The sequence below is a fragment of the Leucoraja erinacea genome, chromosome 9 (genome assembly GCF_028641065.1).
Source record: "Leucoraja erinacea ecotype New England chromosome 9, Leri_hhj_1, whole genome shotgun sequence".
NCBI lineage: Eukaryota > Metazoa > Chordata > Chondrichthyes > Rajiformes > Rajidae > Leucoraja > Leucoraja erinaceus.
In genome coordinates, this window is record NC_073385.1 from 62,035,346 (window position 1) to 62,061,347 (window position 26,002).

The window sequence follows — 26,002 nt, forward strand, 5'->3', positions numbered from 1 at the left end:
TTCTGATGCTGGGATAGTGAGTAAAGTGCTGCACCTCACTATATTCTTTCCCCACAGTCATGCCAATTGTTCATCAATGTGCTGGTGGAAGCGCCCTCGATTGACTACCACGTGTCACTGGCTCAGAACGCACTTCAGGTTTGCCTGACGCACACGGAGCTACAGAACGAAATCTACTGTCAGTTCATTAAACAAACCAGCAACAGGCAGCCGCACAACTTCTCCCTCATCCAGGTAAGCAACATGCGGTGCAAGCCATAGCCCAGTCAGTCCTCCTACACCGGCCATGGTGGCGCAGCAGTAGAGTTGCTGCCTTACAGCGCTTGCAGCGTCGGAGACCCGGGTTCCATCCCGACTACGGGTGCTGTCTATATAGAATTTGTACGTTTCACCCCGTGACTGCCTGGGTTTTCTCCGAGATCTTCGGTTTTCTCCCAACTCCAAAGACCTACAGGTTTGCAGGTTAATTGGCTGGTGTACACTATGTGTAAATTGTCCCTAGTGTGTGTAGGATAGTGTTAATGTGTGATCGCTGGCCAGTGCGGACTCGGTGGGCTGAAGGGCCTGTTTCCGCACTGTATCTCTAAACTAAACTAAACTAAACCAGTATCAGAGCAAGCTTTATGCTGCTACCTGTGTATTCAAATTATCCCCAATGGATAAAGGAGTTTCAAGTCCTTTCAGGTGAGGCAGAGGGTCACTTCAAGTCAAGTCAAGTCAAGTCAAGTTTATTTGTCACATACACATACGAGATGTGCAGTGAAATGAAAGTGGCAATGCTCGCGGACTTTTGTGCAAAAGACAAACAACCAAACAAATTATAAACACAATCATAACACACATATTCTTTTACATAATAAATAATGGAAGGAAAAACGTTCAGTAGAGTTAGCCCCTGGTGAGATAGGCGTTTACAGTCCGAATGGCCTCTGGGAAGAAACCTCCTCCAACCTCATCTCCTGTATCCTGTACTCCAGGTGTGGACTTCTATATATTGGCAAAACCAAGTGTTACCTGGCAATCGTTTTGCTGAACACTTGCGCTCAATCCACCTTGGCCTCGAAATCTCCTGGATCCCAAACACTTTTACTCCCCTTCCCATTCCCACACTGACATTTCTGTCCTGGGCCTTCTCCCATTGTCAAAGTGAGGCCCAGTGCAAATTGGAGGAACAGCACCTCATATTTCGCTTGGGCAGCTTACACCCCAACAGTATAAACGTTAATTTCTTTAATTTCAAGTAACTCCAGCATTCCCCCACTCCCCCTAAGTGGTCCCCACTAGTTCCACTGTTAGCATCCTTGTATCTATCCCTCTTGTTAGAGCATCTTCCCCAGCCAACGTGGCCATTATAGAACCCCATTCCTGATGTCATATGTTGCTGGCCCTGATTTGTTCGGGCTTTTTCAGTTTCCCTTCCCCCACACCGTCTCTTATCACTCTGAAGTAGGGTTCCAACCCAAAACGTTACCTATTTATTTTCTCCAGAGATGACCAGCTGCCTGAGTTACTACAGCATTTTGTGTCTATTCTCAATTAGAGACATTGGGTTTAACTGTATAGTCAGCAATGTTTATGATGTTAGATTGTTACAAGTACAGTGGAAATCAGTTTACCTTCTACCTTCATAAAATTCTGGATATCTTCAATGTTCTTCAATGCATGCACTTAATGTTCATAGCTCACTAATGTTTATTTGGTTAGATTTATTGAATTTAAAGCATTCACCTGAATGTATTTGAGCTTCAGTATTGATCGCAACATTTGCCAAGTATTTGAAGGAATCTCTCTAATCATGACATCTTTCTCCCTGTTCAGTGTTGGCAGCTGCTGGCGCTGTGCGTCGCTCTTTTCCTTCCCCAACATCACTTCCTGTGGTATCTCAAGCTTCACCTCCAGCGACACGCGGACCCCAGGTAGGAGCCTCTAAACTTTGGAGCAAAGCTGTAGATACTGTGGTAAAACTACTTCCCCACTGTGTGAGGGTGGCCACTGCTTGCCCTTAACAACATCAGGATGCTTCTTGCAGTCTTTTAGAGTGCTGCTCCCCTTTACATTGTACCATCTCCCAGTGAGATTGCTCAAAGCAACGAACATCCAAGGTTATCCACTTTGGCGGCAAAAACAAGAGGGCAGATTATTATCTCAATGGTATTAGGTTAGGTAAGGGTGAGGTGCAGCGAGACCTGGGTGTCCTTGTACACCGGTCACTGAAAGTTGGCGTGCAGCTACAGCAGGCAGTGAAGAAAGCTAATGGAATGTTGGCCTTCATAACAAGAGGATTTCAGTATAGGAGTAGAGAGGTTCTTCTGCAGTTGTATAGTGGTCTGGTAAGACCACATCTGGAGTATTGTGTACAGTTTTGGTCTCCTAATTTGAGGAAGGACATCCTTGTGATTGAGGCAGTGTGGCGTAGGTTCACGAGATTGATTCCTGGGATGGCCAAGACTGTCATATGAGGAAAGATTGAAAAGACTAGGCTTGTATTCATTGGAGTTTAGAAGGATGAGGGGGAATCTTATAGAAACACATAAAATTATAAAAGGACTGGACAAGCTAAATGCAGGAAAAATGTTCCCAATGTTGGGCGAGTCCAGATCCAGGGGCCACAGTCTTAGAATAAAGGGGAGGCCATTTATGACTGAGGTGAGAAAAAATGTTTTCACCCAGAGATTTGTGGAATTCTCTGCCACAGAGGGCAGTGGAGGCCAAGTCACTGGATGGATTTAAGAGAGAGCTAGATGGAGCTCTAGGGATATGGGGAGAAGGCTGGCACGGGTTATTGATTGGGGACGATCAGCCATGATCACAATGAATGGCGGTGCTGGCTCGAAGGGCCGAATGGCCTCCTCCTGCACCTATTTTCCATGTTTGTATGTCTTTGCCGATACCACCACCACTGGCCCTGCTTTACTAAATGGGATCCTGTCACTATTGATATTGGCCTTTGTTTATTAATGTCACGTGTACTGAGATAACAAACTGTGTTTGCATGTCATCAGGGAAAATCATTCTACAGTCAAGTACAAGCCACTCACGTACAGCAGGTAGTACATAGAGAAAAATACCAGTGCAGAAGTTACTGTCACAGTGTTATGGTGTTACAGTGACAGAGAAAGAGCTTCAAAGTGCAAGGGCCGTTGGGAGATCAAGACTACGCACTTAGCTAATGAGAGGACCATTCAATAGACTGATAACAGCGAGGAAGAAGCTGTTGCTCACTCTGGTGGTCGGTCCTTCAAGCATTTGTATCTTCTGCCCGACAGTAGAGGGGATCAGAGGGAATGAGCGGGATGCAGTGGCGTTTGGCTGCTTTCACAAAACAATGTGAGGTAGAGATGGAGTCGATGTCAGGGAGGCTGTCTTGTGTTATGGACTGGGCTACATCCATTGTCTTTGTTGCAGTTTTGTGCTGTCTTAGGCACCATGCTCAGACTGAAGATCAGTCTGAAGAAGGGTCTCGACCCGAAACGCCATCCATTCCTTCTCTCCAGAGATGCTGCCTGTCCCACTGAGTTGTCCAGCAATTTGTGTCCATCTACTCTTAATAACCTCCCCTTTAATGCAGATCTTGACAGATCCTTCATTAGTAAGGGTATCAAACATTATGAGGAAAAGGCAGGAGAATGGGGTTGAGAAGGAATGATAGATCAGCCATGATTGAATGGTGGAGTAGACGATGGGCCGAATGGCCTAATTCTGCTCCTATGACATGTACAGTTGAAAGTGGATAAATGTGAGGTTATCCATTTTGGTGGCAAAAACGGGAAAGCAGACTATTATCTAAATGGTGGCCGATTGGGAAAGGGGGAGATGCAGCGAGACCTGGGTGTCATGGTACACCAGTCATTGAAGGTAGGCATGCAGGTGCAGCAGGCAGTAAAGAAAGCGAATGGTATGTTAGCTTTCATTGCAAAATGATTTGAGTACAAGAGCAGGGAGGTTCTACTGCAGTTGTACAGGGTCTTGGTGAGACCACACCTGGAGTATTGCGTACAGTTTTGGTCTCCAAATCTGAGGAAGGACATTATTGCCATAGAGGGAGTGCAGAGAAGGTTCACCAAACTGATTCCTGGGATGTCAGGACTGTCTTATGAAGAAAGACTGGATAGACTTGGTTTATACTCTCTAGAATTTAGGAGATTGAGAGGGGATCTTATAGAAACTTACAAAATTCTTAAAGGGTTGGACAGGCTAGATGCAGGAAGATTGTTCACGATGTTGGGGACGTCCAGGACAAGGGGTCACAGCTTAAGGATAAGGGGGAAATCCTTTAAAACCGAGATGAGAAGAACCTTTTTCACACAGAGAGTGGTGAATCTCTGGAACTCTCTGCCGCAGAGGGTAGTTGAGGCCAGTTCATTGGCTATATTTAAGAGGGAGTTAGATGTGGCCCTTGTGGCTAAGGGGATCAGAGGGTATGGAGAGAAGGCAGGTACGGGATACTGAGTTGGATGATCAGCCATGATCATATTGAATGGCGGCGCAGGCTCGAAGGGCCGAATGGCCTACTCCTGCACCTAATTTCTATGTTTCTATGTTTCTATGAAAGGCATCCTATTGAGATGCATCACAACTTGGTTTGGCGGCAGCTCTGCCCAAGAATGCAAAAAATCAGAGAGTTGTGGGTGCAACCTCAGGAAAGCAGCCAACCTCACTCAGGGCCATTTACTCATGTGCTTCCATCTCTTTCCCTTAACCATTGGGCAAAAGCTTGAAAGCACTTACCACCAAACTCAGGAGTAGCTTCGTCCCCTCTGTTATCAGAATATTGAACAGTCCTCTCAGGCACATGGGTGTAGTCCCAATCTCCCAACCTACCTCATTTTGGACCTTGCACTTATTTTTATCTGCACTTTCTCCGTAACTGTAATGCTATAACACTCGGTTCTGCATTGTAGTACTGAGCTCTTTGCCGTACCTGTTGCACCTGTGTGGCTGGATTGCACTCATCGAACATTGCACTGTACAGCAAAGGAACAGGCCCTTTGGCCCACAATGTTTGTGCTGAACCTGATGCCAAATTAATCTCAAGATAGACACAAAATGCTGGAGTAACTCAGCTGGACAGGCAGTACCTCTGGATAGAAGGAATGGGTGATGTTTCGGGTTGAGACTTTTCTTGTCTGAAGAAAGGTCTCGAACCGAAACGTCACCGTTTCCTTCTATCCAGAGCTACTGCCTGTACGGCTGAGTTACTCCAGCATTTTGTGTCTAGCTTTGGTTTAAACCAGCGTCTGCAATTCCTTCCCACACCAAGTTAATCTCCTCTGCCTGCACATGATCCCATATCCCTCAGTCCCGGCATATCCATGTGCCTAACTAAAAGCCTCTTAAAAGCCACTATGGCATCTACTTCTGCCTCACTCCCTGCCAGCACACCACCACTCTCTATATAACAAAAAAGTTGACCTGCACAATTCTTTCAACGTTCTCCCTCTGACCTTAAAGCCATGCCCTCCAGTCTTTCACCTTTACACCCTGGGGAAGAAGGTTCTGACTGCCCTATCCACGCCCCTCATTATATTATATGCTTTTTATCAGGTCACTTCAACCTCTGCTGCTCCAGAGAAAACAATCCAAGTATGTTCAACCTGTCCTTATAGCTAATCCTTCCGATCCATGCAGCATTTTAGTAAACCCCTTCTGCACCCTCCCTAAAGACTCCACAACCATCCTGCGATGGGGTGACCAGAACTATGAAGGCAAGTACACCATACACCACCTTTACCATTCAATTTATTGGTGTTGCCACTTTCAGGGAGCTATGGACCTGGAGCCCAAAATCCTTCTGTACTTCAATACCATTAAGGGTCTTGCCATTAACTGTGTACATTCCTCCGACATTCAACCTCCCAAAGTGCAACTCCTCACGTTTGTTCAGATTAACTCCACCTGCCATTTTGTCACCCTTATCTATAACTGATTTAAATCCCACAATATCATTTGACGGTCTTCCTCACTGCAACGTTACAAAGTTTGGTGGTGTCTGCAGCCTTACTAACCCACTCAGCTACATTTATCAGCCGGAATAACGTCCCTCCACCACTACCTTCTATCTTCTATGTGTAAGCTAGACCTGAATCCATATGGGCGGCAGGGTGGCGCAGTGGTAGAGTTGCTGCCTTACAGCATATGCAGCGCCAGAGACCCGGGTTCGATCTCGACTACGGGTGCTGTCTGTACAGTTTGTACGTTCTCCCCGTAACCCGCGTGGGTTTTCTCCGAGATCTTCAGTTTCCTCCCACACTCTAAAGTCATACAGGCTTGTTGGTTAATTGGCTTGCTAAATGTAAAAATTGTCTCTTGTGTGTGGAGGATGGTGTTAATGTTCGGGGATCGCTGATCGGCACGGACCCGGTGGACTGAAGGGCCTGTTTCTGTGCTGTATCTCTAAACTAAACTAAAAATATGGCCAAGTCCCCATGGATGCCAAGAATCTAGCATGAGGAACTTGATCCAATGCTTCAGTAAAATCTATGTAGATAACATCTACTGACCGACCCTAGTCGATCATCTTTGTCATCTCCTCAAAATGCTATTTATCTCCCCTCCACTCTCGCACCCCTAAGAAAGGGTCTCGACCTAAACAAAATGTCGACTGTCCACTTCCCTCCCCGGATGCTACCTGACCCACTGAATTCTTCCAGCGGTATATTTTTTGCTTCAGCTTTCTGTATCTGCAGTCCCCTTGTCTCCACTATCCTGCACTAGTCTGAGCCAACAACTGATCCAACAAGGTTAAAAGATTCAAGATTCAAGACAGTTTATTGTCATGTGTCCCAGATAGGACAATGAAATTCTTGCTTTGCTTCAGCACAACATATGGTAGGCATGAATACAGAACAGATCAGTGTGTCCATATACCATTATAGAAATATGTACACACATGAATAAATATACAGATAAAGTGCAAATAAACAGATAATGGGCTATTAATGTTCAGAGTTTTGTTTGAGTTGAGTTTAATAGCCTGATGGCTGTGGGGAAAAACATCATTTGGTTGGGAGGTGCATTCTGAACTAAGCTTGGATTTAGGCTTGACTTGGTTTTTGGGCCCACTCTGGGCGGGGATTGAGTTGAAGTGTTCATTGGGATGCAAGAAGGTGGTGACAAGGAGATGTCACCCCTGCCAATATGTTGACATCAGATGAAGACCTTGGTATCCCTGGTGACTCATGGGATGAATTGACTGCAGTTATTTGTGGAGGCAACCGAACAAAGGCCCAAGCAGTAATCGGTTGGCACTGACTGTTCTTCCCCCCCCCATCACAGGACGGAGATAGGTAAATACTCCATATACTGCCAGAGGTCGGTGGAACGTACGCTGCGGAATGGGGACCGTGAAGCGAAGCCGTCTCGGATGGAGATCATGTCGATCCTCCTACGAAACCCTTATCACCACTCTCTGCCGTTCAGTATCCCTGTCCATTTCATGAATGGAACTTACCAGGTTAGTGATGCGCCTTTTAATGAATGTACCAGCCCCTCAAGATCAGGTCCCCTGTTTGCAAAACAGTTGCATTCCTGAAACATATCCTCAATATCAATGTTATATTTGCAAGTGGTAGCTAGAAATGTTTAGTGTAAATACCCATAATGATGGGATATGTGAACTTACCATAAAAAAACTAATCCAATAACAAAATTAAACAGTAAATCCTGAAATAATAACAGGTCAATTGGCTTGGTAAAATTGTAAATTGACCCTATTGTGTGTCGGATAGTGTTAGTGTGCGGGGATCGCTGATCGGCACGGATTCGATGGGCTGAAGGGCCTGTTTCCGCTGTGTATCTCTAAACTAAACTCAAAGTTTACACTGATAGAATCACAGAGAGATACAGCATGGAAACAGGTCCTTTGGCCCACTGAGTCCATGCTGACCATAACCACATATTTACACTGATCCCATTTGTATTCACCCCAAACACCCATCATCCCTCCTTCAGATTCTACCACTAGGTGCCGTTTGTAGAGGCCAATTAACCCACCAACCCACACATCTCTGAGACATGCGAGGAAACCAAAGCACCTGGGGGGAATACAGTGGCCATGGAAAATGTGCAAACTCGCTCCCGAGGTCAGGATTGAACCTGGATCTCTGGAGCTGAGAGGCAGCAGCTCGACCAGCTGCACTACTGTGATAGCAACATAACCCTGCAGTGCTTGTTAGCGAGACCAATCCCCATGGGGGCATGGTTTGGGATGAGGGGATGGTTTGGGATGAGGGCATGGTTTGGGATGAGGGCGTGGTTTGGGATGACGGCATGGTTTGGCATGAGGGGATGGTTTGGCATGAGGGGATGGTTTGGGATGAGGGGATGGTTTGGGATGAGAGCATGGTTTGGGATGAGGGGATGGTTTGGGATGACGGCATGGTTTGGGATAAGGGGATGGTTTGGGATGAGGGCATGGTTTGGGATGAGGGCATGGTTTGGGATGAGGGGATGGTTTGGGATGAGGGCATGGTTTGGGATGAGGGCATGGTTTGGGATGAGGGCATGGTTTGGGATGAGGGCATGGTTTGGGATGACGGCATGGTTTGGGATGAGGGGATGGTTTGGGATGAGGGGATGGTTTGGGATGAGGGGATGGTTTGGGATGAGGGCATGGTTTGGGATGAGGGGATGGTTTGGGATGAGGGCATGGTTTGAGGGCATGGTTTGGGATGAGGGCATGGTTTGGGATGAGGGCATGGTTTGGGATGAGGGCATGGTTTGGGATGAGGGCATGGTTTGGGATGAGGGCATGGTTTGGGATGGACCCGTTTGCCAGTTGTCGGTGTCCATATGTCGGGATGTGGGTATGCTGGGGTTCCAGCCGTTCCTGCAGTATCACATCACCACTGTACCATGCAGCACATTTTGGGATTGAGGTAACAACAGGGCAACCCTTAGCTTGTCTGCACTGTGGGACCAGCCAGCGCAAAGCTCCTTCTATACAGAAGCGACCAAGACAAAGGATGGTAATGAAGTGGCTGAACACTCAGGATCAGCGGGTACTGATCACCTCTGGAGAAGTAGATTGTGAACATCTCAACCTGTCACAGCAGCTAGTGAGCAATATTTGACACTTCAAGCATTGAGCTTGTGGAATATGTTGAGTGGTGTGGAGGGGGACGAGAGCTTTCTACTCAATGTTCATGTCATTTAGGAGGATGCGAGGGGGGGACCTCATTGAAACTTACCGAATCGTGAAAGGCCTGAAGAGAGTGGATGTGGAGAGGATGTTTCCACTAGTGGGAGAGTCTAGGACTAGAGCCCATAGCCTCAGAATAAAAGGACGTACCTTTAGAAGGGAGAGAGAAGGAATTTCTTTAGTTAGAGTCACAGTTACAGTTTAATTTATTGTCACGTGTAGAATAAAGGGGAGGTAATTTAAGACTAAGGCAAGAAAAAACTTTTTCACCCAGAGAGTTGTGAATTTACAGAATTCCCTGCCACAGATGGATTTAAGGCCAAGAGAGAGAGTTAGATAGAGCTCTAGGGGCTAGTGGAGTCAAGGGATATGGGGAGAAGGCAGGCATGGGTTATTGATAGGGGACGATCAGCCATGATCACAATGAATGGCAGTGCTGGCTCAAAGGGCCGAATGGCCTCCTCCTGCCCCTATTTTCTATGTTTCTATGTGTAGTGAGGTACAGTGAAAAGCTTTTGTTGAGTGCTGTCCAGTCAGCAGAAAAACAAAACATGATTACAATCGAGTCATTTACAGTGTAGAGATGATAAGGGAATAACGTTTAGTGCAAGGTAAAGCCAGAGGGCGGTGAATCTGTGGAATTCTTTGCCACAGAAGGCTGAGATTGATAGATTCTTGATTAATATGGGTGTCAGAGGTTATGGGGAGAAGGCAGGAGAATGGGGTTAGGAGGGTGCGATAGATCAGCCATGATTGAATGGCGGAGAAGACTTGATGGGCCGAATGGCCTTATTCTGCTCCTAGAACATATGAACATTACCTGTTCGAAGGTTGATACAATGATCTCCTTGAGAGTGTCTGGGTGAGTGATTTCTCAACCACTAGTGTATTAGTGAGCCGATGTTGGGGTGGCTTGTGCCTCAGCTGTGGACTCCGCTCACTCCCATATGTTCTCCAGGTTGTGGGGTTTGATGGTTCCACCACAGTCGAGGAATTCCTGCACACATTGAATCAGGAGATCGGGATGCGCAGACCATCGCAGTCGGGATTCGCACTCTTCACAGACGATCCATCTGGAAAGGACTTGGAGCACTGTCTACAAGGCACTGTCAAGGTGAGGCAACTGATGTGCTTGTCAAATCACCTTGTGCTACTCCTAACACGCATACATCTCATGAACGTAATCCCTAATCCCACACTTCCACACCCCTCACTGTAACACTGATACACCCCTCACTGTAACACTGATACACCCCACACTAACACTGATACACCCCTCACTGTAACACTGATACACCCCTCACTGTAACACTGATACACCCCTCACTGTAACACTAATACACCCCACACTGTAACACTGATACACCCCACACTGTAACACTGATACACCCCACACTGTAACACTGATACACCCCACACTGTAACACTGATACACCCCTCACTGTAACACTGATACACCCCACACTGTAACACTGATACACCCCACACTGTAACACTGATACACCCCACACTGTAACACTGATACACCCCACACTGTAACACTGATACACCCCACACTGTAACACTGATACACCCCACACTGTAACACTGATACACCCCACACTAACACTGATACACCCCACACTGTAACACTGAAACACCCCACACTGTAACACTGATACACCCCACACTGTAACACTGATACACCCCTCACTGTAACACTGATACACCCCTCACTGTAACACTGTAACACTGATACACCCCACACTGTAACACTGATACACCCCACACTGTAACACTGATACACCCCACACTGTAACACTGATACACCCCACACTGTAACACTGATACACCCCACACTGTAACACTGATACACCCCACACTGTAACACTGATACACCCCACACTGTAACACTGATACACCCCACACTGTAACACTGATACACCCCACACTGTAACACTGATACACCCCACACTGTAACACTGATACACCCCACACTAACACTCATACACCCCTCACTGTAACACTAATACACCCCACACTAACACTGATACACCCCACACTGTAACACTGATACACCCCACACTGTAACACTGATACACCCCTCACTGTAACACTGATACACCCCTCACTGTAACACTGATACACCCCTCACTGTAACACTGATACACCCCACACTAACACTGATACACCCCACACTGTAACACTGATACACCCCTCACTGTAACACTGATATACCCCACACTAACACTGATACACCCCTCACTGTAACACTGATACACCCCTCACTGTAACACTGATACACCCCTCACTGTAACACTGATATACCCCACACTAACACTGATACACCCCTCACTGTAACACTGATACACCCCTCACTGTAACACTGATATACCCCACACTAACACTGATACACCCCTCACTGTAACACTGATACACCCCTCACTGTAACACTGATACACCCTTCACTGTAACACTGATATACCCCACACTAACACTGATACACCCCTCACTGTAACACTGATACACCCCTCACTGTAACACTGATACACCCTTCACTGTAACACTGATATACCCCACACTAACACTGATACACCCCACACTAACACTGATACACCCCTCACTGTAACACTTCCACACCTCACTGTAAAGGGCCTGTCCCACGAGCATGCGACTGCATGCGGAAAGATCGATCTAACGTGGTCGCTTGAGCCGTACGGCCTCGCGGGGCCAGTCCCACTTCGATCGCCGGAGCCGCATGGAGTTGTGCAGGGCACAATTCTGCCTGTGTTGTACTGGCAGTAGATCCAGTTATCCAGTCCCAGTATCCATGCTACCAACACCTGTCTTTGTTATTTTTTGAAGATTTGTGATGTTATTTCCAAATGGGAACAAGCCCTGAAAGAACTCCACCCTGGGAAATATGAGAGCAACAGGATAGTGAGGCTGATGTACAAGAGCCGGTAAGACCACAGACCGCCCGTTACCGAGAAAACTCGCCTCGATAACCGAACACTCAGCAACGTGTTTTCCTCCACTGACCTGGAATAAAAATTGCCCTTTTTACCCAGGAATTTGGCACGATTAACAATCATTTCATCATTCCAGGATCAAACACTGTCACCCCAGAAATTCAACAGGGCATCATCTATCATACGATATGATACGATACAATACATAGAAACATAGAAAGTAGGTGCCAGAATAGGCCATTCGGCCCTTCGAGCCAGCACTGCCATTCAATATGATCATGGCTGATCATCCAAAATCAGTACCCCGTTCCTGCTTTCTCCCCAAATCCCTTGATCCCGTTAGCCCCAAGAGCTCAATCTAACTCTCTCTTGAAAACATCTCAACTGAATACATGATATGATAGAAGTTCATTTATCCCAGGAGGGGAATTGGTCTGTCGACAGTCATAAAGCAGTCATGAAACTCCCCCCACTCCCTCCCCACCTTCTCCTCTTGTGATGATGACATCTTAAGACATGGCTGATCATCCACTATCCGTACCCGTTCCTGCCTTCTCCCCATATCCCTTGACTCCGCTATCTTTAAGAGCCCTATCTAACTCTCTCTTGAAAGCATCCAGAGAACCGGCTTCCACTGCCATCTGAGGCAGAGAATTCCACAACTCTGTGTGAAACAGTATTTCCTCATCTCCTTTCTAAACGGCTTACTCCTTATTCTTAAAGGGTATTCTTAAGATCCGATTACACTGGTAAGGATGCAGGGAAGATTGATTGCACTGGTGCCTGGATTGTAGGGCTTTAGTTATGGGGAGAGTGGATGGGCTGGAGTAATTTTCCTTGGAATGAAGGAAGCTAAGAGGTGAGTTTAGTTTAGTTTAGAGATACAGTGCTGAAACAGGCCCTTCGGCCCACCAAATCCACACTGACCAGTGATCCAAGCACATTAACACTATCCTACACACACCAGGGACAATTTACACTTACGCCAAGCCAATTAAACTGCAAACCTGGACATATATGGAGTGTGGGAAGAAACCAAAGATCTCGGAGAAAGCCCGAGAAGTTGATGGATATAAAACCATGAGAAGCATAGACAGGGGATTTGTATTTGTTTTCTCATGTAAGTGATATCAAAAGTGAAAGGGCATAGATTTAAGGAGTTTTAAAAGAAATCTGAGGGGTAGGTCTTTTTACCTATAGAACGGTAGATATCTGGAACCTGCTACTAACAGAGCTGGTGGAATCGGATACAATTGCTACATTTAACAAGCATTCAGACAGGCATGAAAAGGCATGGTACTGAAGGAGTGCGTGGGAGGGAACCGCAGATGCTGGTTTAAACCGAAGATAGACACAAAAAGCTGGAGTAACTCAGCGGGGCAGGCAGCATCTCTGCAGAGAAGGGAGTAGGGACAAACCAATTTAGCCCAAAATACAGGATGTCCCGGCTAATACAGAACAGTTGGCAAACCTACCCCATATTGACCTGAGCGCAAACCTTTCTCAGTGCTTGAGGCAGCTCCACGTTCACCAGGCTAAGCGAGGGAGCTTGGCGTTCCACCAGTCAGTGTGTGTGTGTGTGTGTGTGTGTGAGAGACTCCCACTCAATGCTAGAGACTCGATGCCAGGGGATCTTCACCATCTCTCTGCTTGCCATGCAGTACCGTCACAAGTCTCCTCACCCAACGGGCACTGTCGGCCGGGCTCTTTATTCATCGGCCAGTGATGGTCCATTCACCGTTAGTAACCAGAGGCATCGACCATTGCCCTTGAGGCACCATTTCCAATCCCGCCATAGCAACCGAGTTAGTTCAATTCGAGTATCTGTGTAAATGTGGAATTTTATATATAAAACGCCATTCACAGTAATGGCGACGCTATAAACACCTGCTGGTAGAAATGCTGGGTTATACCAAAGACGGACACAATGTGCTGGAGTCACTCAGCGGGTCTGGCTGCATCTGTGTAGAGAAAGGATGGGTGACGTTTCAGACCGGGACCCTTCTTCTTACGATTTTCTTCTGAAGACTTCATCGGGTCCCCACCCTGCCCACGGTAGACACAAGAAAGTGCAGATACTGACTTTGAGTTTAAAAAAATGGCTGGAGGAACTCAGTGGGTCAGGCAGCATCCGTGGAGAGAAATGGACTGACAATGTCTCAGCTCTGAAGAAAGGTCCTGACCTGAAACATTGTCTGGCCATTTCCCTCCATCGATGCTGCCTGACCCCTTGAGGTTCTCCAGCAATTTGTGGTCTGCTCTATATGTGCGATGGCAACTTGGCAATAGTGGCTGGAGAAGAAACATTGAGTTAACTGCAGCACGGCTCGGCCTTCTGTGCATGGGCTACAGTGAATTGAGGAGACATCTTTGCGGATCTTTTCGGGGAGTTGAGGGTGATTATACCTGCTGGCCAGGGTAGAAACATTCACCTGGTGCGGATGGTATTTTTAATTAGAGGCACCAGGGCTTGCTCTGATCTCTGCCCTCCTGGACTGCCTGTGTGTTGTTGTGTGTGGCCTGTGTTCTGCGCTGAGCGCACTAACTCTTGTTCTGCACAGGATGTATTTCAGAGCCCAGGCAAAGGGAGAAACAGAGCGGGAGCGCCTCCTGCTGACTCACCAGGTCAATGACGAGGTGGTGAATGGCCGATTCCCCGTCAGTAAGGACCTGGCCTTGGAGGTGACTGCGTTAATGGCACAGGTTAGTGAGGGCTAATGCGACAAGCTCCGGGAAGCAGCAATACACACTGTGTATTTAAAGGGGCCACAGGGTTTGCATACACTTCAATGGATTCAAACACTGCACTAATTAAATACTAATCCTGTTGCATGTACTAGACCTGTATCCTTCAATGTCTTAAAGAGGGAACTGCAGATGCTGGAGAATCGAAGGTTACACAGAAAAGCTGGAGAAACTCAGCGGGTGCAGCAGCATCTATGGAGCGAAGGAAATAGGCAACGTTTCGGGCCGAAACCCTTCTTCAGACTGAATGTCTTGCCTGCCTCCTCCCCCCCCCCCCTCCCCCTCCCCTCTCCCCCTGCCCTTCCCCCCCCCCCCCCCCCCTCTCCCCCCTCTTCCCCCCAACCCATCTCTCCCTCCTATCTGCCCTCTCTCCCCCCTCTCGCTGCCTCCTCCTTCTGCCTCCCCCCCCCCTCTCCCTCAGCCTCCCCCCTCTCCCCCCACCTCTCCCCCCCCACCTCCCCCCACCTCTCCCCCCCACCTCTCCCCCCCCCTCTCCCTCCCACCTCCCCCCCCCCACCTCTCCCCCCTCTCCCCCTCTCCCCCCCACCTCCCCCCCTCACCCCTCTCCCCATCCACCTCTCCCCCCACCCACCTCCCCCCTCCCCCCCCCCCCCCCCCCCCCCTCCACCTCTCACCCCCCCCCCCCCTCCCCCCCCCCCCCCTCCCCCCCCCCCCCCCCCCCCCCCCCCACCCCTCCCCCCCCCCCCCCCCCCCCCCCCCCCCCCCCCCCCCCCCCCCCCCCCCCCCCCCCCCCCCCCACCCCCCCCCCCCCCCCCCCCCCCCCCCCCCCCCCCCCCCCCCCCCCCCACCCCTCCCCCCCCCCACCTCTCCCCCCCCCCCTCCCCCCCCTCACACCCTGCCTCTCCTCCTGCCTCACCCCTCCCTATTCCCTTGACCCCTCTCCCCGCCCCTCGCCCTTGCCACTTGGCACATGGAGCTGAACCCAAGCAGGTACAAGGTATTGCCCTTTGGGAGGTTGAATGACAGGAGAGGGGAATACAGTTAATGGCAAGTCCCTTAACAGCATCGATATGCAGAGTGATCCTGGAGTCCAAGTTCATAAAGGTGGCAGCACAAACAGATAGGGTGGTAGATAGGTGTGTAGTATACTTGCCTTCATTGCCAATATAAGAATATAAGAATCAGGAAGTCATGATGCAGCTCTGTAGGACTTGGTTATGCCACGTGGAGTATTGTGTGCAGTTCTGGTCACCTCAATACAGTACAGATGTGGAGACTTTGGAGAAGGTGCAGTGGTGGTTTACCAGCGTGCAGCATGGATTAGAGGGTTGCACCCACTGGGAGAAGTTGGTAGACTAGGAATTGTTTTCTCGGGAACGTCAGAAGTTGATAAAAGTATATACAATTATGAGAGACATTGATAAGGGTAGAGAGTCAACCTTTTTCCCAGGGTGGAAATGTCCAACACTAGGGGGCATTGTTATAAGATGAGAGGACTAAAGTTAGCAATGTTACAAAATTTTGAGATTTTAAAAATCAAGTCTGCAATTTATCCCACCAGATAAAGCATAAAAAGAAGTTTAATTTGACACCTAATTCACTTTCATATCTTCAGTATTAAAAAAGTTATGGCCATTTTCATACTGAAATTAGCATCTTGTTCCCTATTGCTTTTCCATTGACTTAACTCAAAAGCTGTAATCGAGGACAGTCAAAAGCCCATAACTTTCTTAAAAATGAAGAGAACTGAAGATTATTGTAGATTGAAGCAAACTGAAACAAATATGAAACAATCTTACTTGGATGACCTGAAATTAAAGCATATAATTAGTTAGTTACCTAATTGTAGCTAATTACAATATTCAATTACAAGATCTAAACATCTACCCATTTCTTAAGAAAAGGTTAACATTTTTAAATAGCCTGTGTCCAAATAACATTCACACAAGAATTCACAATATAACATGATTTTAAAATCTCATTGTCATGAATTTATAGGCCAAATGGAAGGAATTTAGGGTTTCATTCCCTAAATTAATGGGCATTTTAATCATCTTGCGAGTGGGTTTTTGTGGAACGTGTTCGATTGAAACATTGCGGTTTGCGGTGAATTTTAACCCCATATCGGCAGGAAAAACACTGCCGGTTCGTATTTGGCCCAAATCACATTTTCGCAATGTGAAATTTTGATTAAAGTAATCCTAAGAAGCAAGTTTAAATGTAATCCAAAGGCGCCAAAATCGCGCACACGGGCAGTGACACAGAACTGCAGCGCCGCTGAAGGTAAGTTTTGTAACATGCCTACTAAACATGCCTACTAAAGTTTAATGGAGATGTGAGGGGCAAGTTTGTTTACACAGGGACCTGGAACACATTGCCAAAGGTGGTGGTGGAGGCAGATACGATAGTGGTGTTTAAGTGGATTTTAGATGGGCACATGGAAGTGCAGGGAATAGAGGGATGTGGATCATGTACAGACAAATTAGATGGGCATCATGTTCAGCATATGTATGGTGGGTCAAAGGGCCTGTTCCTGTGCTGTACTGTTCCGTGTTCTAGTGGTGTGATTCTGGTATCACCGCAATAGTGCATCTCCACAATGATCATCTCTGAAGTTGCTGCAAGGATGCTCCGTGGTGTTGCTGCATGTGTGCATCCCTGGTGTTGTTGCAATGGTGCTCCCCCTGTTCTTGCTATATGTGCACCCCTTGGTGTAGCTGCAAGCGTGTTCCCACTCATTTGGCTGCATGTGTGCGTCCCCCTGTGTCGCTGCAAGTGTGTGCCCCTCGTGTAGCAGCAAGTGTGCATCCCTGATGTAGCTGCGTGTGCACCCCTGGTGCAGCTGCGTATGCGCGCCCTGCAACAACAGCCCTCCCCATGTTGCTACAACAATGCGGCACCCCGGCGTTGCTGCAAGTGTGCATCCCTGGTGTAGCTGCATGTGCGCCCTTGGTGCAGCTGCAAATGCACCTGGTGTTGCCGCAACAAAAGACCTCCCCGTGTTGCTGCAACAATGCTGCCGGAGGAGGTGGTGGCGGGTGTACGAACAATGCCTGGCGTTTGGTAACGTGATGTTTGGTTTGTCCAGGTGGAGTACGGGGATCTGGCCCGCCCGGCCCCTTCCAGCCCCGGGGGAAGCTCCCAGTCCAAGATGCAACAGTTTCTGCAGCAGGTTCTGGAGAAATTCTACCCCAAGCACTACAGACAAGCTTGCACCCTCGAGCAGCTCAAGTAAGCCTCACCTCTCCTTCTCATTCCTCTCTAGGGATGTCCTTTCCCCACAACAGTGGGCTCAGTGCCTTTATTGAACAGAATTAGTGATCAGAAAGTAGTTTTCAGCAGTGCCTCAGGGCCTTTGGCTCAAGCAGGTTTGGATGGAGGAGACATTTGTACATTCTTTCTTGCAGCAGCCTAACAGATGTGTAACAAAATAGCACTCTGTAAACACTGTAATAAAGAGCAAAAAAATCTGTTGATTTTATTTAAAAAAACAAAGACAAGAACAATGCTCGCAAGTGTATGTAGTTCAGACTGAAGACAGACACAAAATGCTGGAGAAACTCATCGGGACAGGCAGTATCTCTGGAGAGATGGAATGGGTGACGTTTTGGGTCAAGACCCTTATTCAGACTGCTGTCGGGGGAGTGGGCGGTACTGAGATAAAATGTAGTCGGGACCTTAAGACTGGTCAGAGAACTGGGAAGGGGGAGGTGATGGAGAGAGAGGGTAAGCAAGGGCTACTTGAAGTTAGAGAAGTCAATGTTCATACCGCTGGGGCGTAATCCTTCTCACCCGAGAATGTCACCCAATCCTTCTCTCCAGCCTGTCCTGCTGAGTTACTTTGATTTAATCCAACATCTGCAGTTCTTTCCCTTCTCTGCCTTAAAAATATCCATTGACTTGGCCTCCACAGCCTTCTGTGGCAAAGAGTTCCACAGATTCCCGCCCTCTGACTAAAGTAATTTCTCCTCATCTCCTTCCTAAAATAACGTCCTTTAATTCTGAGGCTATGACCTCTAGTCCTACATGCTCCCACTAGTGGAAACATTCTCTCCACATCCACTCTATACAAGCCTTTCACTATTCTGTATGTTTCAATGAGGTCCCCCCTCATTCTTCAAAACTCCAGTGAGTACAGGCCCAGCTAACAAACGCTCATCATATGTTAACCTACTCTTTCCTGGGATCATTCGTGTAAAACCTCCTCTGGACCCTCTCCAGAGCCAGCACACCCTTCCTCAGATATGGTGCCCAAAATTGCTCACAATATTCCATATGCTGCCAAACCAGTGCCTTATTGGGGGCTCCAACATTACATCTCTGTTTTTATATACAGGTCCTCTTGAAATAAATGCTGCATTGAGTTTGCTTTCTTTACTACCGATTCGATTAATGTTTTGAGAATCCTGCACCAGCACTCTGAAGTCCCTTTGCACCTCCGATTTCTGGATTCTCACCCCATTTATAAAATAGTCTATGCCACTTGGTACCAAAGACCAAGATGAAACCCTGGTCACTGGAGCTGTGAGGCAACAATTCCACCAGCTGCACCAGTGTGCCTCCCATATATGTATTTACCACATTCTCCTAAATTCCCAGTCAACATTAGAAAGATTAGTTTCAAATCCGGATTACTTCAACTGTTATGGAGGGGGTTTGAACTTGTGTTTCCTAATTGGTGGTCCAGAACTCTGGTTCCGAAGCCAATAACTTAACCACCATGCTACGGTACCTTGTTAATGGAGTGGAGGCCAAGATGTCTAACAAGAGGCTGGGTACCAGTCAGAATTGCCTACTTTGGAGGGCTGTCTCTCAACAGGTTTGTGTGCGCGCGCGTGTGTGTGAATCCTCAGCGGGTTTCCTTTAAAACGTTGCTCGTCTCTTTCTGAAAAGGCGGCTGTCTGACAGACTGGCAACCAAGTGGATGTTACTGGGGGGCTGCAGCGGTGCCGACTGCGTGCGCATCTACCTGACCGTGGGGCGGAAGTGGCCGCTCTTTGGAGCGAAACTCTTCGCTGCCAAGGTAAGGTGAAATTGGTGCCGTGGACAGAGGGGCTCATGTTCATCACTATTACACCAGGCTTCCAGCACCCCTGAAACCATGCTCAACAACCCAGCTTTCAAAGCATTTGCTTCCTCCAAGACATCTCCCAATCTCTGTATACAAATCGTCTCATCAACCTGAATGCTTGGCCCATCAACCTACAGAGGTTCCCCGTCCAGCAGGGCCTCTAGTTTATCCTGCTCTCAAACTGTTCCTGGTCTTGCCCCTTCCTGTGTCAGTAATATATACATTGTACACCATTCAGCTGGCTCTACTCCTCCTGCCCCAACACATCATTCGGTTTAACTGCACCACATCTGTCCACAATGCTTCAAGTATTTTGCCCTGAGCTGCGGAATGCCCTCCGATAAAACTATCGACACCTTACAAAACAAAATTTTTAGCAGGTGCTTTTCTGATTTTCCTTGCGATAGTGAAAGAGGCCATTCTGCCCATCAAGCCCATGCCTGAACTTAATGCGGCGACATCAATCCCATTCCCTTCCTTATTCCCCTGAAACCTATTCTCTCGCATGTCCATCAGCTCCCCCATTTCTCTTGCCACCCACCAAGACCAGGGGCATTTTATAGTCAGCAGTAAACCTAACCTTTCGACCATCTGTCTCAACATTTCTTCATGTCCATTTGTTGACATAACTACACTGACTACAGGAATGGGCAGGTTATTTTATGGGGAAAGACTAGGCTTGTATCCACTGGAGATTAGAAGAGTGAGAGGGTGGCTGCATTAGACATTAAATCCCTAGGGTCATGGAGGCAGAGATCCTCTTCTGGGAGAATCTAGAACCAGGGCTTGCTGGTAGACAATAGACAATAGGTGCAGGAGTAGACCATTCGAGCCAGCACCGCCATTCACTGTGATCATGGCTGATCATCCACAATCATTACCCAGTTCCTGCCTTCTCACCATATCCCCTGACTCTGCTATCTTTAGAACTGTTTGAACACAAGATGAGTTGATAATTTTCTCTCAGGCGGTGTTGACTGTAGAATTCTTCATCAAAGGTAGATGGTGGCAATGTCTTTGATATTTTTACAGCAGAGATAGAATCTTGATAAGCAAAGGGGTGAAAGGTGACAGGGTTAGCGGGAAACAGAGTTGAGTATGACCTTGTTAAATAGTGGGGCAGGATCTGGGGCTGAATGACCCAGCACTGCTGCGCCTAAAGTGTACGATACCATACAACACGATACAATAGAACTTTATTGATCCCAGCTACATTTGAGTGTGTACCTTCTTTGCTCAAGTTCCTGTGACGTGACTTGACACATTTTACAACATAAAAGGAACTTTCTGCTCATTTTAAATAGAAAGCTGGATTTGGATCATTGCACCCAGTTTGCAAATATAATTCAGAGAATGAGTTTTTTACCTAGTCTTAAAGATTCACTGTTATTTCCCTTTAACTCTTTTTTAACTATTTAATCAAAAATAATTTATTTAATTACGATCACGAATACAAAACAAAACCTTGGTGACACACCCACCAGCATAGTAGAAAATCACCAAATTATCCATACATGAAATTCTCAAACCACTATGTTACAATCCTTACAAATATACTAAATAACTACGATACAACTATGTCCCTCTCCAAAACCACCCGGGCACGGTCGTAACCCCAGTAAAGGGGCAAGCATCGGGCTCGGGGAGAGCCCTCTTCCTCCTGGCGCCGTGACTGGCCAGCTTGGCCCCCTTTAACTGCTTGGCCTGAAAGCAGATTAAGCTCATGTGAGTTAATTACTCTGCCTTTTCTCCCAGACACACTATTTCTGTGTGTGCCCTTTGGCCCAAGTCAACTGTGTGTCTGGAATCAGCATGAAAGCCACCAGAATGCCCTGCGCTGACCCTGGCCCCTTGTTCAACTACTAGTCACAAGGGTGCCATGACCTCCCAAGTGCACTCAATGAACTGATTTATCTCATTTCTATAAGTAGCAGAATGGTGTTGGCATTGCGGCATGCCATCATTCCACCCAACATGCACTAACAGGGTCCCAATTAGTCTTCTTCCCTGCATTTTTCCCCTCATAGTCTGAATTTATTTTCCTTTTTCAAAACCAGAACAGTAGTGAAGTTAATAGTCCTGCTGCCTCACTGCTCCAGAGACCTGGGTTCAAACCCCCCCCCCCCCCCCCCCCCCCCCCCCCCCCCCGATTACCTGTGTGGAGGTTGCACGTTCTCCTTGTGAACCTCTGGGTTTCCCATTTCCTTTGGGGTCCACTGCTTTCCTCCCACATCGAGAGACCCATGAGGTAGGGTGGCACAGCGGTGTAGTCGCTGCCTCACAGCACCAGAGACCCATGTTCGATCCTGACAATGGGTAGCAATGTTACAAAATTTTGAGATTTTAAAAATCAAGTCTGCAATTTATCCCATCAGATAAAGCATAAAAATAAGTTTAATTTGACACCTAATTCACTTTCATATCTCAAGTATTTAAAAAGTTATGGCCATTTTCATACTCGGAAATTAGCATCTTGTTCCCTATTGATTTTCTATGGAGATAACAAAAAAGCTGTGATCATGGACAGTCAAAAGCCCATAACCTTCTTAAAAATTAAGAGAACTGAATGAAATTTTCAGTTATCATAGATTGAAGCATGCTGAAACAAATATAAAATAATCTTACTTGGATGACCTGAAATTAAAGCATATAATTAGTTAGTTACCCAATTGTAGCTAATTACAAACTTCAATTACTAGATCTAAACATCTATCCATTTCTTAATAAATGATTAACATTTTTAAATAGCCTAAGTGTCCAAATAATATTCACAAATAATTCAGAATAAAACATGATTTTTAAATCTCATTTACATTAATTTATAGGCCAAAAGGAAGGAATTTAGTGTTCAATTGCTGTAAATTAATGTCCATTTAAATCAGCTTTCTAGTGGGATCCTGTGGCACGCGCTGGTTTAGAACGTTCACATTGCAGTAGATTTGTGCCCTCAAATGCCCAGAAAAATACTGCGGGATATAATGAGCCCAAAATTAGCTACTCGCAACATTAAGCTTTGTATAAAGGGATCTTAAGAAGCCCTTTTTAACATAGAAATAAACAGCCAACCTTCCGTTATCCACTGTATAAGATCCGGCCCGTTGTCGGGGGTTTAGAGGTTAATTTTTTAACCTACTATAACAAGTAAGGAAAGCCCTTAAAACTAATAATAGCTCAAGCGAGGGAATTTTCCAGCGATTTTTCGTTAATAATTAACTAGGCTGAAAAACCGCGATTTGAACAGCCTAGGGAAAATCGCGTTTTAAACCCGCCCCCCTCTAAACGGCACCAAAATCGCGCACACGGGCTGGGACAGATTTTCAGCGACGCTTCAGGTACGCTTTGCAACATACCTACTATGGGTGCTGTCTGTACGGAGTTTTACATTCTCCCTGTGATCTCGTGTGTTTTCTCCAGGTGCTCCGGTTTCCTCCCACACTCCAAAGACGTACAGGCTTGTAGGTTAATTGGACTTGGTAAAAAAATTGTAAATTGTCCCTCGTGTGTGTAGGATAGTGTTTTGTGTGCGGGGATCGCTGGTCGGCACGGACCCGATGGGCCGAAGGGGCCTGTTTCCGCTCTGTATCTCTAAAGTCTAAAGGTGTGTGGGCTGGTGATTGCTGTTGTCAGTTGCCCTGGTGTGGGTGAGTAGCAAGGAAATTGGAGGGGTTTCATAAGAATGTGAGACAGAATAGACTAAAGTGGGGTATTGGGGTTTAATTCCCTGACAGCCAACATAGATTCAATCAAACAAATGGCCTACGTAGGTTATGTGATAGGAGTAGAATTAGGCCATTCGGCCCATCAAATCTACTGCCTTCTCCAAATAACCTCTGACAGCTGCACTTCTGTGCATTAAGGAGATATGAGAAAGAAAAATACAAAGAGTTTTCCAATTCATTTTCATGCGGTCAATTCAAGATCGTAAAAACCAGAGGCATCGAGTCACTGGGTCTGTGGTCACTATCAACTTGTACTACTCTAATCTCATTTTATTCTCCCAACATTCCCCACAACGCTCCCCAGATTCTCCCACTCACCTGGGGCAATTTACAGTGATTTAACCTTCCAAATCTGTAGAATGTGGGAAGAAACTCGAGCACAAGGGAGAAACCCACAGACAGTACATGCAAACTCCACACAGACAGCACCCATGGTTATGATTGAACCCGGGCCGCTGGTACTGCAGGGGTGCAGCTCTACCACCTGCATCACTGTGCCTTCCTAAAACCCACTGGGTAAATCAATCCCATCTGAAGAAGGGTCTCGACCCGAAACGTCGCCCATTCCTTCTCTACAGGGATGGTGTCTGACCCGCTGAGTTACTCCAGCTTTTTGTGTCTATCTTCAATTTCCAGCTTCTAGTTTCTGTGGACATCCCTCGCCACTGGTGTTGATTCAGTATGTCTCTCAACACCATCATTTCTTCCCTCTGGTACAATACCTGGAATAACGCCATCTCCAAATGAGAGACCTCGCCAGTGTTGTTCATGGTTGTCCATATCTTCTCTATCAGACTGCTGAAGTAATGAATCTGCTCAAGTAGTGGCAATAGCTTTATTGGAATAATATTGATGTTAACACCATTGGTCATCATAATCGATTCTTTCCCATTGCCGCACAAGTCATGTGACAACCAGAACCAGACACAATGGAAATTCCTGTGAACAAATTTCCTTCCACTTTCTGCTCTAAATAGATGCCAGCCGAAACCAATTTCTTCCCCCAACGCTCCTCTCCACTGCCCCTTGGGCGGCACAATGGGAAATGACAGCGTCAGAGACCCAGGTTGGATCCGGACTATGGGTCTGTCTGTACGGAGTTTGTGTGTTCTCCTTGTGACTGCATGTGTTTTCTATGGAAGCTCAGATTTCCTCCCACACTCCATTGACGTACAGGTTTGTCGGTCAATTGGCTTCGGTAAAATTGTAAAATAGGTTGGTATACGGGGTGAGCACTGATCGGGTGGGCTTGGTGGGTTGAAGGGCCTGTTTCCGCGCTGTACCTCTAATGTCTGAAGGCTGGCCTGTGGGATAACTCGCTTGTTGGTACAATCCACATGATGGGCTCCGTGGTACTATCTTAACAAACCAATAAAACAATGCTCCTCAGGATTGATTCGCATAATTCACCTCCACTCGGTCAGGCAAGGCTGCCTGGCCCTCTGTGAATGTGAGACTCCAGCTAATCACCGTTCTGCTTTTCACCCTTCCAGCCCGTTGCGCCTTCGCCTCTTGAAGAGAAGCCCGTGTGGTTAGCTGTGAATGAAGATGGCATTAACATCCTGGAGTGCAGCACAATGGTATGTGGCCACGACGGGACTACTCAAACCTCTGGCATGCTGGCTGTGGGAGAGTGTACTCCACACACTAGTACAATGCAATGTTCCCCTGGAGACTCTGGTTCAAGCCATCTTTCCTGTATTTTCCCCATCTGTGCTTTGTAGACTAGGTGATCCATATATGATTTGGAGAGAGCGTTCCTGAGTCTGTAGGAGGGTCTCGACCCGAAAGGTCACCCATTCCTTCTCTCTAGAGATGCTGCCTGTCCCGCTGAGTTACTCCAGCATTTTGTCTATCTTTGGTTTAAACCAGCATCTGCAGTCTATCATCCTGGAACAGTTACTTCAACTTATGATTTATATTACTTCCAGATTCCTGAAAATCAACTTCCAATTTGATTCCCTGTCAGAATTACTATTATCCAGAGCCAGCTTGCCCTAGGCAACATTTTCTTTGGTCTATTATTTTCTCGTAGACTCTTGAGGCCAGGTCTGTTCAAATCTGACCCAGGCCGAACCTGGTTCATTGAAATCAAATCAGGGCAAGTGCTCATGTTCAGTAAAGAGTGTGAAGCACCAGCTTCCTCTTACTCACTCCTTCCATCCAAAACCTACTGTGAAGTTCTCATGTTATGAACTGCGGTCACGGTGGCGCAGCGGTAGAGTTGCTGCCTTACAGAGAATGCAGCGTCGGACACCCTGGTTCAATACCGACTATGGGTGCTGTCTGTATGGAGTTTGTACGTTCTCCCCGTGACCTTGGTGGGTTTTCTCCGAGAACTTTGGTTTCCTCCCACACTCCAAAGACGTGCAGGTTTGTAGCTTAATTGGTAAATGTAAATTGCCCCCAGTGGGTG

At 47.1% G+C, this 26,002-nt stretch overlaps 1 protein-coding gene across 1 annotated transcript in view; it reads left to right on the forward strand.

Moving 5' to 3' along the window:
* plekhh1 (pleckstrin homology domain containing, family H (with MyTH4 domain) member 1) overlaps positions 1–26,002 on the forward strand; it is a 123,491-nt gene that overhangs the window by 93,677 nt on the left and 3,812 nt on the right. The window contains exons 19-27 of the mRNA XM_055640978.1: positions 58–234; positions 1,819–1,916; positions 7,276–7,453; positions 10,098–10,253; positions 11,984–12,081; positions 14,652–14,793; positions 17,885–18,027; positions 19,690–19,819; positions 25,080–25,166. Of these exons, the coding sequence (XP_055496953.1) occupies positions 58–234; positions 1,819–1,916; positions 7,276–7,453; positions 10,098–10,253; positions 11,984–12,081; positions 14,652–14,793; positions 17,885–18,027; positions 19,690–19,819; positions 25,080–25,166 (1,209 nt within the window). The remainder of the gene's footprint in view (positions 1–57; positions 235–1,818; positions 1,917–7,275; positions 7,454–10,097; positions 10,254–11,983; positions 12,082–14,651; positions 14,794–17,884; positions 18,028–19,689; positions 19,820–25,079; positions 25,167–26,002) is intronic.